The 16,432-nt window shown below is 35.1% G+C and overlaps 1 protein-coding gene across 1 annotated transcript in view; it reads right to left on the bottom strand.

The window, feature by feature from the left end:
• Positions 1–16,432, bottom strand: part of puf (ubiquitinyl hydrolase 1 puf) — a 1,013,305-nt gene that overhangs the window by 557,063 nt on the left and 439,810 nt on the right. The window contains exons 32-33 of the mRNA XM_090399560.1: positions 10,319–10,474; positions 3,640–3,750 (exon numbers count right to left, since the gene is read on the bottom strand). Of these exons, the coding sequence (XP_090255686.1) occupies positions 3,640–3,750; positions 10,319–10,474 (267 nt within the window). The remainder of the gene's footprint in view (positions 1–3,639; positions 3,751–10,318; positions 10,475–16,432) is intronic.

Here is a 16,432-nt window from a genome sequence, read left to right as displayed (position 1 = left end):
TGCTTTCTCAACTATTTGTCGTAAAGTGAAGATCTCATCCTGACAGCCTCTAGTTGCCAGAATTCAGCTTGTTCTTCACCAAGTTTTCTTCCACAATTTTTCTCAACCGTTTCTCAAGTAAATTTGCCTATATCTTGTCAGAAACACTCAGTAGGGAAATATCTCTGTAATTCTCACATTTAGTTTTATTTCCCTTTTTATATATATGGGTACTATGAGAGCTTTACTCCAATCATTGGGAATTCGTCCCTCTGTCCACGCTTTCTGAACTATGCAGTGCAGCCATTGTAAGACTTTTATACCACCATACTTCAGCATTTCTGGTCGAATATCATCTACTCCTGCTGCCTTTCCACATTTCAAGCCTATGATGGCTTTTTCTACTTCAAGTATGGATATGTATTCCTGACTGCATGCATGGTCAGTGTTTTTTACCACTGTGCTATTATCACAGCTTGTTTCTTTTAGCAGTTTTTCCAAGTAATTACTCCATACTTCAGGGATATCTTTTTCTACTGTTTTCATGTCACCATCATCTCTATCTTCTTTTACAGCACTCTTTCCTCCATTTCTAAGCTCCTTCAAGAACCTCCAGAATATCTTACCACCTTCTTGATATTATTTGCTATGTTCTTGCCAAAGTCCTCCCATGACTTTTGTTTAGCTAGTTTTACACAGTATTCCACTTTCTTACATTTGTCTCTGTATTCTCTAAGAGCACAAGCTGACTTATTTGCCAGAAACTTTTTGATATGCTTTCTTCTTTTTTTTCTTCACTGCCTCGTTAACTTCCTGTGTCCAACATGGAGTTCTGATTTTTCTAACCTTGCAGACAACCTCACCACATGCCTCTCTGGCTGAATCAATCAGGGTTTTCTTCAAGGATTGCCACTGAATCTCCAAGGTTTGGTTCCTGTTCTCAAACTCTTACATTTTTTCTTCAATGATCTTTGTGTGGTTTAGTCTATTCACATCTGGGAGCTGCTCAACTTTTATTCACTTTAAAACTTTCTTACATGTTATTCTTTTCAATATGAAATTCAATTTTATCCTGCTCAAGACTAAATAGTGATCACTTCCAATTTCAAATCCTCTGTACACTCTGGTGTCCTGCACCAGGGAGAAAACATCACTATCAACAATAACATAGTCAATGAGACTTTTCTTATTCCTTGCCTCTTCTCTCCTTGTGAATTTATGCACATTTTTATGTTGGAACATGGTGTTAGTAATAACCAGTCCATGTCCTGAGCAGAAATCCAACAGGTATTTGCCATTATTATTAGCTTTGCTCTTTTCTCCAAATTTTCCCAAAGCATTTTTGTATGTCTGACAATCACTCCCTACTCTGCTATTTAGATCCCCAACAAAGACCAACTTTTCCTTTTTCATTGTGTCAGTTGCTTTTTCTAAAGCATCAAAAAAATTCATCCACTTCTACCTTTGTAGAACCTTCTGTGGGACCATAGGCACAAATAAATCTCATGGTCCAATTCTCCATTCTGATATTTGCCAACATCAGTCTACTTGAGACTGCCTGCCATTCAAGAAGATTATCCTTGTATTTTGTGTTGAATACTATGGCTACTCCTTCTTTTCCTTGATTGTCATTTCCTAAATATAACAATCTGTATTTATTGCTCAGAAAGATCTCACCAGTTTTTGTCTTTTTTGTTTCAGTCACCCCTATTATGTCGATCTGGTACTTATCCTCAGCTAGCTCCATTTCTTTGCCATTCAGGCTTCTTATTTTGATAGTACCGATCTTTAACTCTGGTGATGTTGAGTTGGGGGTGTGCTTTCAGATTTGTTCCAGTAGCTGAATTTTTGCTGTTCGCCCTGGTTCACTGGCAAAAACAACGGGGGCCTTGTTTAACCGGGTGACTCCCCAGCCGGCATGAACTTTTGTCATGTTGTACCATCATTTTCTATATTGGTTTAAGCCAATAAGAATACAATTTGGGCAGCTAAATCCCAAATTGCCAGCCTCATCCTCATTCGTTCAGTATCCAGGTAGATATCCAACAGGGTTGACCATGAGAAGGTGAGGATTGGACATTAGGTCAGAAGCCCTGGTTGGGTCTCTGCATTCCTTTAAAGGCTATGTGGAGGTCTACTCTCAGTTATACAGCTATGATCCTTAAGCACCCCATATAATTTCTTAGCATCTTAATTTATAGTATAACCAAGTGAAAAAACTTTGAAATGTTTATTAATAGTATTGTGCATATTTAATAGTGTAGACAAGTTGACATTCGTATTGTTTTATTCATTTTGTGTAGCTATAAAATGGATACAACTTCAAGAAAGCATTCAAAAATATGTAATCTTTCTCAGCACACATCCAAAAATCAAAGACAAATTGCCAATGCATGTGGTGTTCGTTTGGGTACTGATAATGCGAGTTTAAAGAGGTTTGGGGAGGCAAGTGCTTTTTCTCCTGACAGAAAAAGAAAATGTGGAGGTGAAAAAAAAAGGAAAGCTACACTTACTCAACATCGTTTACTAGTTAGGAAAAAGCAAAATGAATCCAAGATTGTCTGATGTAGACTTAAATACAAATTTGACAGCTAGTGGGATTAATGTTTCTGGCATGATAGTCCATCAAAGATTGTTGGAAGCAGGGAGGACCGCCCACAGAACAAAACAGAAACAACTGTTGAAGAGTGCTATGCAGAAAAAAGAGGCTCCAGTGGGCAAAAGTGTACAAAGATTGGACTGTTGAGAAGTGGAAGTGGGTCATATTCTCAGATGAGAGCCATTTCTTTGTCCAAGGAGAGTGAGTACCCCTATGTTCGTAAATCAGTGGCTGAGAAGATTTCTCCTGCTGAACTTCAACAAGTTCCTAAACACTGAGCTAAAAAAAAAAAAAAAAGGTTCTGGGTTGTTTAATGCATGATGGTCAATGATCATTTGTGCCTGTTGAAGGTATGATGAAAAAGTGGTCAATACATAAAAATATTGGAGAAAAAAGTGATCCCACAGATCCCAAATGAAAAAGAACTAATCTACCGACAGGATCTCACTCCATACCACACTTCAAAAAAAGTGAAAGAGTTCCTCAAAAATCACAACATCCGATTGCTTCAGCGGTCAGGTAACTCTCCTGATATTAAACCAATAGAAAATTTCCATGCTATAGTGAAAAAAGAGACTAGGAAAATTAAATTATGATACAAAGGATAACTTAATACAATCCATTATAAAAGTATGATTTCGAAATACAGAAATAAGAAAAATGCGTCCTACACTGGTAGAGCCCATGCCTTAGTGAATTAATGATCTTATTAGAAAAAGAGGAGCACATATAAATTATTAGGTAAAGTTGGAGTTTAAATTTTGTACTTATTTTCTTGTGCCGAAAATAAAATTTTTAAAATGTAAGTGTTTGGAGTAATTTGTTCACTACTGTATATCCATTACTAATTCAACTGAATGTCATTAATGAAAATGCAGGGGGGGGAGGATATGCAGAGAGGTAATCCCTCTACCATCTCCATCTTGGAATGGTCTAACCACATAAAAAAAAAGGACTACAGTTTCCTTTCATAACAGAACAAATTTAAACCTGGGTTTCCTTACCAAACGACCTACAGTAAACTTGTGCCACAAATTCAGATTATATAAAACTAAAATTACCTGATCCTGTGAATTTTCTTGAAGAGTATCTTCATCTAAGCTATCAACCAATCTGCAAACCAGCCAGAAATAGTCTTTGCATCCAGGGCCATATGGTTCTTTTTCTTCTTCCTTTATTTTTTTTTTATTTAAAGTAATAAAAAATAATATATTATGCAAACTGTCTTCAAAATAAAATGGTAGTGTACTACATAATTTTAATAGTATATTTATCTATAATATCATTTGAAGTAATTCTATAATACCATTCAATTGTAATATGAAATTTAACTTTGATAATAATAATAATAATAAAACAATCTTGACAGTGATATTTCTCCTTGGTGCAGGAGTGTACAGAGGATTTGAAATTGGAAGTGATCACCATTTACTCTTGAGCAGGATAAAAGTGAACTTCATATTGAAAAGAAGAACATGTCAGAAAGTTTTAAAGTGAATAAAAGTTGAGCAGCTCTCAAATGTGAACTGTAGACTAAAATACACAAACAATATTAAAGAAAAAATGAAAGAGTTTGAGAACAGGAACCAAACCTTGGAGATTCAGTGGCAAGTCCTGAAGAAAACACTGATTGATTCAGCCAGAGAGGCATGTGGTAAGGTCATCTGTAAGGATAGAAAACTCAGAACTCCATGGTGGACACAGGAAGTTAAAGAGGCAGTGAAGAAAAAGAAGAAAGCATATCAAAAGTTCCTGGCAAATAAGTCAGCTTGTGCTCTTAGAGAATATAGAGACAAATGTAAGAAAGCTAAACACTGTGTAAAACTAGCTGAACAAAATTCATGGGAAGACTTCGGTAAGAACATAGCAAATAATATCAAGAAGGTTGGCAAGATATTCTGGAGGTTGTTGAAAAAGCTCAGAAATGTAGAAAAGAGTGCTGTAAAAGGAATTAGAGATGAGAAAGGAATTAGAGATCATAAAGCTGGAGAAAAAGATATCCTTGAAGTATGGAGTGATTACTTTGAAAAATTGCTAAATGAAACAAGAAGTGATGACAACACAGTGGTAAAAAACACTCAACATACATGCGATCAGGAATACCCATCCACACTTGAGGTAGAAAACGTCATCAAAATGTTGAAATGTAGAAAGGCAGCTGAACAGATGATATTCGACTAGAAATGCTCACGTATGGAGGTATAAGAGTCTTACAGTGGCTACACTGCATAGTTCAGAAGACATGGACAGAGGGACAAATTCCAGATGATTGGAGTAGAGCTCTCATTGTATCTATATATAAAAAAAGGAAATAAAACTGAATGTGAGAATTACAGAGGTATTTCTCTACTGACTGTTCCTGGTAAGATTTTTGCAAGTATACTTGAGAAGATGGATTGTGGAAGAAAAGCTTGGTGAAGAACAAGCTGGATTCAGGCCTAACAGAGGCTGTCAGGTCAGATTTTCACTTTACGACAAATAGTTGAGAAATCATGGGAATATAACAAAGATCTGTATTTAAGTTTTGTAGATCTGGGAAAGGCATATGACAAAGTGCCAAGAGAGAAGCTATTCAAAACAATACAGTTATATGTCAATAAAGACTAAGTATTGCTTGATTATATCAAGCAATACTTAGTCTTTATTTGAATTGTAAGTCAGTAGTTAGAATTGAAGGAAGTAGAGGAAGATGGTTTAATGTTAAATCTGATGTCAGACAAGGATGTAGATTATAATAAATTTAGTTTAATCCTTTATCCAAGTGTGTGCAAACAAAGTCTGTGCCTGAAAGTATCTTCAGGACTGGGGTAAAGTGGTACAACACCAGGCAACTCGTTGCAAAGGTGGAGCAAGCTACCAACACTCCTATCTCAGTATCTCCCATAATGCAAAACACATCTCCTTGCGGATATGTCTAATGTTATGCATTAAGGGAAGGGCCACTACCCAGACTAGTTTCGACCTTTATTGAGGTCTCTTCAGTGGGAGCCGGGCCCAAGTGGAGATACCAGGCAGAAGCATTAGCAAGGTCATCACCTCCTATAGGAGCTGCCAAACGGTGTGCCACCTTTTTATTAAATTACTCTGGATTTAGAGAAAGACGTTGAAAGTTTATTTTTCACTTGGTCAGACTATAATAAATTTAGTTTAATCCTTTATCCAAGTGTGTGCAAACAAAGTTTGCGCCTGAAAGTATCTTCAGGACTGGAGTAAAGTGGTACAACACTGGGCAACTCCTTGCAAAGGTGGAGCAAGCTACCAACACTCCTATCTCAGTATCTCCCATAATGCAAAACAAATCTCCTTGCAGATATGTATAATGTTATGCATTAAGGGAAGGGCCACAACCCAGACTAGTTTCGACCTTTATTGAGGTCTCTTCAGTGGGAGCCAGGCCCAAGTGGAGATACCAGGCAGAAGCATTAGCAAGGTCATCACCTCCTATAGGAGTTGCCAACAGGTGTACCACTTTTTTATTGAATTACTCTGGATTTAGAGAAAGATGCTGGAATATTATTTTTCACTTGGTTAGACTATAATAAATTTAGTTTAATCCTTTATCCAAGTGTAAGGAAACAAAGTTTGTGCCTGAAAATATTCAAGTACTTTTGGAATTTCATCCAAAAAAAAGGTTGCAGAAATTGTTGTTCTTTCTATTGCATGATGTTTGCCATAGGTATATTAATTGTTGTCTCACAACTTGCCTATAATCTGTGTAAGGGAGGGAGTGGTCAGACATGATATCTTAAGGAATGGGTTTTAATGCAAGTTCTACTGCATGCAGCCCAGTAATATAATTCATATATATTCTGGTGAGATTCGATTAGATATTATGCTGTCTGTATCACCTGTATAGAACTTTATAAAAATTTGATCCATCTGTATAGAAGTACAAAATTAGTATTCTGCTCTATGTATTTGAAAGGGGGAGAGAAAGAGATAAGCTGCATGGAATGCAGCTGGGCAATGGTGGTAGTACATTTAGTAGCAACCATGGAGTATTGGCAAAGCTCTAGACCCTGATGTCTAGAGCTTTGCATTTATTTGTAAACCAAAGAAACATATTGACATTCTGACAGCTTTTTTTTTTTTTTTTTACAAATTTTTCCACAATGAACAAAAGATAAGTGGCCATGTTGGATGGTCTGGAAGGGATTTCATTTTGGTTGCATATAATAAAGATAGATTCTGATATGTTGAAGTAACAAAGGTGGTTCCATTTGCTTTGATGTAAAGACTAGGAAGATTCAGAGAGAAAGTTTTTGATAAAGAGCAAAAGGTTCCCTCTAAACCAAAGTTGTGCAAGTTTTTATACATGGCAAACTGCAAAGCTGCATCATGCACATTTTCAATGTAAAAAAAAAAAAAAAAAAATCAATACTAACTGCTCATATTTGAGGAAAGCAGACTGTGTCTTGGAAAAAAAGGTTGCTGCTGTTCAAAAACCATAAAAAACAAGAGTTTAATGTTTTTCCAGGATCTTCCATAAGCAGCTAATCAGAGCAATTGGTAACTTGTTGGCATTTTATGATTTTGGTAGGTATTTTAGAATTTGGAAAGAAAAATAACTGCATTTACGAAGATTACAGAAATTCGTTTTACAGAAAATTCTGTTGAATCGATATAATATAGTAGTCCTATGAAGGATGACAGATGTTTAATCATTACATAATGAGTGTCATCTGGACCTCCAGTAACTGGTTAACACTGATGCAAAGAATGATTCAGTTCTTCTTTCTTGAAAAGTCTGTTATATAATAACATTCAGGGCCATTTGAGACATGAAAATGATTTGGTATTTTTCTGCTTTGCTTTTTAATGCCAGAAACTCGGGGATTAAGGGCATGTTGTCAATGATTTGGCAAAACTTATCCTAAGAATATCTGAAAACTACTTTTGGATAATGAATCCATTTTGTTCCAGGAATGAATAAGGATGGATGGAATATTTGGCCTTCAATTTCAGGTTTTTATCTGAAACCACTGTGGTTGATCTGATGACATAAAATGAGAATTTGATCACAAGCGTTCAACTCTAATGGTTAATGTATGATGCTCAGGAACCAGAACACTGGAAAGTAAATTAAACTTTGTGAGGTATATGCAGAAGATATTCCAGCTGCAAATTCTGAATTCCACCATGGTTTTGGGAAAGCCACAAACCGACTATATATTTTGGACCTATCATACGGTGAAAATTTTTTTCATTTGGTTATACTATAAATTAAAGACACCAAGAAATTAAATTATATTCTTGGTTTATCCAAGTGTAAGCAAACAAAGGTCGCACTTGAAGTTACTTCACACTTCACGTGCACATTTTGTTTACTTACACTTGAATAAAGGATTAAACCAAGAAAAAGATGCCAAGAATATAATTTCTTGGCATCATAGACGCCAGAGCTCCCCCCCCCCCCGAGTTCCGAACTGGTAGGCCAGTTCTCCTTGAATTCTGGTGTGTGTGTATATATATATATATATTATATACGGTAGATAGAATACCTTTGGTTCAATATGGCAGGAGGCATTGTGAGAATACTGAACCAATATGCCTAATTAAAAACCTTTGCCATTCCTCAGAAATGTTAATAGAAATCAATGGCAACTGTAGAATTCAAAATAGAAAGAGGTGTGTGTGTCAAGGCTGCATACTTTCACAAATGCTTTTTAACCTATATGTGGAATATATAACAAACTTAACCTTGGAAAACTGGTATTGGAATTACAGTTGGTGACAAAAAAAGCAACAATCTGAGATTTGCCAATGAAATTGACCTAATAGCAGAGAATGAACAAGAATTAACAGACAGAATTTCTAAAGCACTAAGTGATTATGGATTAAAGATCAGCATTCACAAATCAAAGATGATGTTTTCAGGCAATAAGCCTATGAAAATTTCACTAAATGATGAAAAATTGGAAGGAGGCAAAACACCTACTTGGGAAGCATACAACACAGCGGTGGCTAGTCTACACATGATATTAAAGCAATCATTGCCCTTCAGGGGTTACAGCCACTTTGGAAGGAAAATAAAATTCAGCTAATTATAAGACTCTACCTCATCAATATCCTTGTTAATTCTGTCTTACTGCATAGATGTGAGAGTCAGACATTCCTAAAGGAAGATGAGAAGTGAAGTGCTACAAACAATTTTTGAATACACCATACATGGCACACATAACAAATGACGAGGTTAGAAGGAAAATCTGTTCCATTACTAGAATATCATCACTAAAATATGTCGAAAATAGCTCTGTGGGGTGGACCATGTGGCTAAATGATACAGTTACTAAAACAGAATTAAAGGGCTTGACTTCTTGTAAACAAAGAACACCAGGGACAACCTAGAATCACCTGGATAAATACTATCAATCGACTAATTCTTCGCTCTCTACCTTGTTAAGGAGATTAAAAAAAAAAAAACCTGGAGAGAGAGAGAGAGAGAGAGAATGTTAGGACTGTCACTAACATTCATTAACAACACTAATAGCGTCCCAATGGTCTACATAGGTGAAGAAAAGAAGAATTGCTTTAATTTCGTTGCCTTTGCTCTAAACTTCTGTATTCAATGGACCTGATAACCATGATTTTCTTCTTATTTACTAAGTTCTGAAGCAGTGGCATTTTAAATCTATTGAACCTCAAGTAACTACTGTTGCATGTTACAAAAACCCAAAACTTGGATCAGTATGTTTCACATGATCAGTGAAACATGTAATCATAATATAATGAGAATTTAAAGGTCTTTATTTACTAATATCACTTCTATTCAATACTTAAATAAAATATTATGCAATAATAAATACCATATTACATATATCCTCATTATTTTTCCTCACTCTTTCAACCTATTGGTTGGTGGGTACCATGGGCTGTTGACAGTGTTCTTCTGTTCTGGGCTATTAGTTTGACTATTTAGTAGCTTCATCCATTTTTGGAGTCACTCATGTACTGGGTTATTGGTCTCCCTCTACCAGGTCTTCCCTCCATCATTCCCTCAATGAAATTTGTAGTCCAGTCTGAGTGTCTCAATAGGTATCCGATCATGTTTTTTTCCTCTTTTCTAACATATGTAGTATGTCTCTTTTTTCTAGGATAATGGAATGGAGTATACCCAAGGTATACTCACACTGCCCCAATGCAAGAAAACAACTCTGCCAGGATTGATTAATGTTTTTTGTAAAGCAAAAATAAACTGACTAGTAACACCATATCATCAAATGGCATCTGTATGGATTTAGATAGTGTTTACAAGCAAATAAACAGCTATTTACAGTTGGTTTTCTGTTTTTCTTGTGATTTGAACTAATTTTAATCAAACATGAGCTTTTGCTAACTATTGCATTTTTCATGATGCCATTTGTTGTTAATTTTATAAAATTGATATTGTCTTCACAGCAGTTCCATATCACAAGGTGCTATGTTGTCATAAGAAGACAAAGCATATATTAATATTTGTTTTTTCAAGCTCAATGAGAAATCTTTGCAGCTATGCTAAACTGTGCTACTTCTTAAGTGAGGACTGGTGCAGAGACTAACAAATAATCTTTGTATATCTTTCTTAATTGTTGTTTAATTGCATGTTTCAAATATGCTTTAAGATATATATATATGTATTTAAAGATATATGCCAGTGTTGGATATGAAACCTAGAATTTTATTAATATTTTGTTTTAAGTGCATACAGGCATCATAAATATGCAAAACATTTCTAAGTAAAATGCATTATTATAAACTTACATCTGGACGAGGTGGGCGCATATTCTGGGCTACAGTCAGAAAACTTAAGAGACTATTCAGAAGTGGAGCAATAAAGCCATGTCCTGTTTTCCCATCAAAGGTTGATCCCAAACAAAGACGGTATAGGCCAGTACAAGATTCACGGCGTAAAGGAGGCTGTAAGCATAAATATGAGGAATATAAGAGATGAAACATAAATTTTCTTTTTATTACTACAAAACTGTTCTATAGGTTCTATAATTTTGTTGGTTACATTTATAAGAACATTGTTCCTCTATAATTCTATCATAAATATTACAAATACTGTATTTATAAAATAAATATAACAAATATGAAAACTTTTTGAATTAGAGGGAAAATAAAAGATTATGAATGACCACTGCATACACTTACTTTCTGGCTGTTAAAAAAGACTGGATATATACCTATTTTCTTCCATATTTTAACATGATTTCATTTTATTTATAAAAAACCAAAATTACATTCATAGTCTAAAACAGGTGAGAACAGCAATTCTTACACATCTACAGCAAAATTTAGGTTAAACTAGAATTGGATTTCTTGAGCAAAATACTCTGTCTGTAACCAAAATTCAATTCTGTATATGTCAAATTGGCATTAAACAAAAATGAAATTTTAGCAGCTTTTAGACAGAAACAGTTAACTCCAACTCAGACCATGAAAGCAATGAGCAATAGCCTTTTTCAAGATTCCAAAGCTTTAAGAATTAATTGGCTTTTATTAAGCTCAAAATAAGGTATTGCAAAACAAAGTTGATAGGTTCATAGATAGAACATTATACAGTAACTTGTCAGTTAAAAAAAACAAACAAACATTTTTCTGAAGGGAAAAAAGGATCTTCCCCCCAATGTTAAAGCAATTATTCTACTAAAGTGGGGAAACATGTATTAAGACAACTGTACCTGTTGAATAAAACCTTAAAAGAATTACTGAAAGAGTATGACAGGCAAAGTCAGAAGAGTGGGTCATGGTGAAGACAGTGAAAACAGATTATGAGAAGAATTAGATGAACAGGTCAGCTGGAATCTGAGATAATTTTATCACTATATAGCAAGTAAAAAGAATCAATTCAGAAGGGTATAGATTCCAGAAAAATCCTTTAGCTCTCTGGATGCCATGCAAGAATTGGGTGAAAATATAAATGAATTAGAGTTATTAAAGCTATTACAAGAGTGTGATTCAAATACTACAATCTTACTGAAAAATAGCAGCTGAAGAAATGTGCAAGAGAGTAACATCCTTGACCTAGATGCTCAACTCAAGTCTTAGCACATTCATAATACCTAATAAATGGAAAAACAAGATAATGCTATCATACATGGAGCTAGGAAAAATGGAGTAAATTATAGACCATTCCATACCTCTGTCATGGTCATAAAGGTATTAGAGTGACTAGTAACAAATGCAATAAGGTTCTCTACAGTACGGCTTGTTAAAGGCAAGTTTGCTCTGACAATCTGTTCATGTTCTATAATAGAGTAACAGCTGAACTGGATAAAGGGAATGAATATAATACAATACTCTTGAATTCTGGTAAGTCATTTGACAAGACTGATTCTACCCTGGTTGTTATACAAACATAAAAGGATGGATATTAAAAGTAAACTTCTAATGTGGATAGTAGAGTCAATGACTGAAAGGTATCAGAATGTGATATATGAAAGTGCTGAGTCTAGGAAAAGGAAGGACTAGTGGTGTACCACAGATACTTATTTGGGCCATTGTTGTTTGCTTTGTATATCAATGATACTGGGGATAGTCTAGAGTAGTGCTTCCCAAACTGTGGGTCGCAGCCCCCCCCCCCCTAATGAAAACAAATTTAAAATATTTTAAGACTAAGTAGATATTTTTTATCTTAAAAGAAATGTATTTTTATTATTTCTTTTTTGTTATTTTTTATATTTTAATGGAAAAAAATCACACATTGGAGTTGGTTTGCAAATTTTGCTTCCTGCATATTTTAAGCGCTTAATGAATATTAGTAAATATATGCTTATTCATATAAGTTTCATTTCAAAGGTATTGATAAGAAGTGCAAAAAAAAGCTTACAAATACAAAATCTTGTGCTCATCTAAAATGCCCAAGTTTTTTGCACTTTAATGTTTCATTGCTAGTGTACACAGGTGTGGGCGATGCGTGGGAAAGAAATACGCTTGAGGTGCAAGGTGACTGTGCTGATAGCACAGATCGAGTGCATTTTTTTTTTTTTTCACCGATGGGGACCGTGAAATATTTTAATTTTTCCAAAGGGGCCTTTATATCCATAAGTTTGGGAAGCATTGGTCTAGAGAGTGAGAGTAACATCCAGTTAGTCACTGATGCTATGTTGGAAAGAGTGATAGCTGATACAGAATCCCTGAAGGTTGATATGAGCAGATGGTTCTATTGGCAAATGTTAACTAATGTTCTGTTCAGTGTTGCTATGTATAAGGTTATGCATTTCAGATAGAGCATACTCCAGAGTATTATATTAATGGGAATTTTCTGCAAGTAATCAATGAAGCTAAAAACTTTAAGTCATACCAGAGAGAGTTAAAGTTTACAGGCCACACTGCTAAAGTGGTTAAGTCATGTTACATCATGTTAGATAATTGTACTACAGAAGAGAACACTAACCTGTATATGGGAAATTGTTCTCCCATTTTTATAAGCTTTTGTTAAGACCACATATGGACTACTGCACTCATAAATGATTACTGGGGGTTACAAAGAGATGAAGAAACAGATGAAAATATCTAGCAAAGGTAATTATAATTCTCTAATGGAATAGTGCATATATATATATATATAATGACAGACTAAGCAAAGAAACATTCAGTTTAGTAAGTAAATATTACAATATAGCACAAGTGAGATTTTGTAGTTTATGCCTAGTGGAAGTAGAATTCAGAACAGTCTCTTCCAGATGAGTAAAGATGTGGTTAGAAAACATATCATGTTCAGGTTCTTCTTATTACATGTGTTGAGTGTGCTACTGTTAGTTGTTGAGAATGCATCCCCAGTGAATGAGTTTATGGAGAGATGTCAGAGGTATTTAAGTATTAATGACAAAAATGCTCCTCATCTGGTAATCTTGAACACTTTGGAGGAACCTGCACAATAATAATGCATCTTGTAATGAATATTATTTGTGCTTTTATTGCTTTTTTTTCTTATCCTCTAATTACATTTGATGTTCATATAGTTTAAAATATACTTCTGCATTGGTAATGCCAATATTAGCAAGAACAATACAAATATACCATTGCATACACAATGGTATATTTAGATTTTATAAAGGCCTTTGAAATATCATCATATGACAAGCTGATAATTAAATTGGAATGGATGGGGATGGATAATGGATCACTGCACTGGATTGGAAACTGGCAGTCTGATAGGTATCAGCGATTAATGTATGGAAAAACAATTATCTGGAAGACCAAAGTCACTAATTGTGTGCTCAGGGATCTATTTTGGAGCCACTGCAGTTCAATTTTATATGTCAGTATTACTGAGAAAAATATGAATGATGATATGCAGATATTTCCAGATGATTCAGGAATCAAAGATGAGATGCTGGGTATACAATTAGAATGGATATCTTCGAGGTGGAGATACCTGCACAATAATAACGCATCTTGTAATGAATATTATTTGTGCTTTTATTGCTTTTTTTTCTTATCCTCTAATTACATTTGATGTTCGTATAGTTTAAAATATACTTCTGCATTGGTAATGCCAATATTAGCAAGAACAATACAAACATCATTGCATACACAATGGTATATTTAGATTTTATAAAGGCCTTTGAAATATCATCATATGACAAGCTGATAATTAAATTGGAATGGATGGGGATGGATAATGGATCACTGCACTGGATTGGAAACTGGCAGTTTTCTGGGGGGGGGGGGGGGGCTAAAATTCAGGGGCTGTTAAAATTGGGAAGACAGCACAATGGATTATGAGAATAATGCAGAGAACACTGACATGTAGAAGTAACTGTATAAGCACTCATCAATGGATGAGGGCATTTAGGCATCTATACCAGAATTTGATTGCCTTTCTTCAGCCTCATTTACAAAGTGTTAATGCCTGCATCTACATATCATTGCTTGGTGATCAGTGATGATGGCAATGTAACTTTACTCAAATATAGGAAGTAATAATCAGTTAGTATAATTAATATTTATTAGATGTTGTAGTTTTCTGAAAAATAATAGTTTTATCTTTGTTTATATTAAATACCTTCTTTTACTTTCTGTATTCAATTCATCAGTAGAATGAATAGAACTTTAAATTGACAGAAGAAAGCTGAAATACTTTGGACACATTGAAAGGATGGAAGGAGGACTTCTCAAAGTTTTGATAGGATTTTTGACAGAAAATAAAACACATGCCAATTATAATTATTCAAATCATTTATTTCAATCAATATACTCTCCCTCAGCTTCAATACAGAATTTGGCAGGGTCAATTAATTGGTTAAATGAGTTTTTTTATATCGGTTTTTGGGATACTGTTGAAGGGCATGGTTACTGCCGATTGAACGTTTTCAATGGTGTCGTATTGCTTTCCTTTCGTCGGCAAATGAAGCCGGGGGAAGAGAAAGAAGTCACAGGGTGCTAAATCAGGTGAATATGGTGAGTGATCCAACACATAAGCTTGGTTTTTGCTCAAAAACTGTCTCACAATGTTTGAACAATGAGATGGTGCATTATCGTGCAAAAGTGACTAGCTGCTGCATCATGATATTCATGCTGTACACGATGAATTTTGCTATCAATTGCTTCAAAACTTCGAGATAAAACTCACCATTGACCGTTTCGCCAAATGGAAAGAATTCTTTGTGGATAATGCCCTTAGAATCGTAGAAACAAATCAGCACTGTCTTTACTTTGGACTTCTCCAAGCAACTTTTTTTCGGATCACACTCTTCTGGACGTCTCCAATCAGCACTGTGGTGCTTTGTTTCGGGCTCATACTCAAAACACCATGTTTCGCCACCAGTAGCGATCGTTTCAAAGAAGTTTGAGTCCTTACGAATGGTTTTAATGAGGTCCTTGCAGTGTTCAATTCGATACATTTTTGGTCATTGGTCAACTTGTGGGGAACAAATCACGAATTCAATTTACAAAGGCCCAAACTCTCGGTCAAAATGTTGTGCACAGTTGATTTTGGAATCTCCAATTCATATTAAATCAATCTCATGGACAATTTTGGATGGCCCAGCTTTTCGTCGTCCTCAAGCATCTCATGACCACTTTGAAACCACTTAAATCACTCGTAAACTTGAGCACAGAATAAGCATTCATCACCATATGCTTTTTGAAGCATTTGATGCCCTTCGGTAAAACTTTTACCAAGTTTAACACAAGAGTCAATCGCAGCTCTCTGTTTGAAACTCATTTTCTGACCGTTCATCAAAACACGCTGTCACGCTTGGCTCTATAACTCGGCTTCTAATGAAACAAATGTCATAAACAGTTGACACAACACTAATGAAGGTTGCCACTTTCGACAACAAAAAGATACAACAGGTTGCACCACTAGTTTCTTCTATTATCTTTAAGATACGATGAGAAGTTAAAACTTCTGGAGAGAATAATCTGTTCAGTTCTATTTGAAGTGTGTGTAATAAAAAAACATAGGTAGTAAACAGAAAACATGCATTGGAAGACAGCTATTTGCAATGACACCCCACCAATACGCCAATGCAGAAACATGTCATTATGATAACACTCTAAAGGATAGAATTCAGGGTGTTATCATCTCCTAACTTCATATACCACATGAAGTTAGGAGAATCAAAACACGCTGTCACGCTTGGCTCTATAACTCGGCTTCTAATGAAACAAATGTCATAAACAGTTGACACAACACTAATGAAGGTTGCCACTTTCGACAACAAAAAGATACAACAGGTTGCACCACTAGTTTCTTCTATTATCTTTAAGATACGATGAGAAGTTAAAACTTCTGGAGAGAATAATCTGTTCAGTTCTATTTGAAGTGTGTGTAATAAAAAAACATAGGTAGTAAACAGAAAACATGCATTGGAAGACAGCTATTTGCAATGACACCCCACCAATACGCCAATGCAGAAACAT

This window comes from Typopeltis vanoorti, chromosome 10 (genome assembly GCF_054136105.1).
Source record: "Typopeltis vanoorti isolate ZY-2024b chromosome 10, IOZ_Tvanoo_1.0, whole genome shotgun sequence".
Taxonomy (NCBI): Eukaryota; Metazoa; Arthropoda; class Arachnida; order Uropygi; family Thelyphonidae; genus Typopeltis; species Typopeltis vanoorti.
This window is presented reverse-complemented; position numbering and strand designations above follow the sequence as displayed.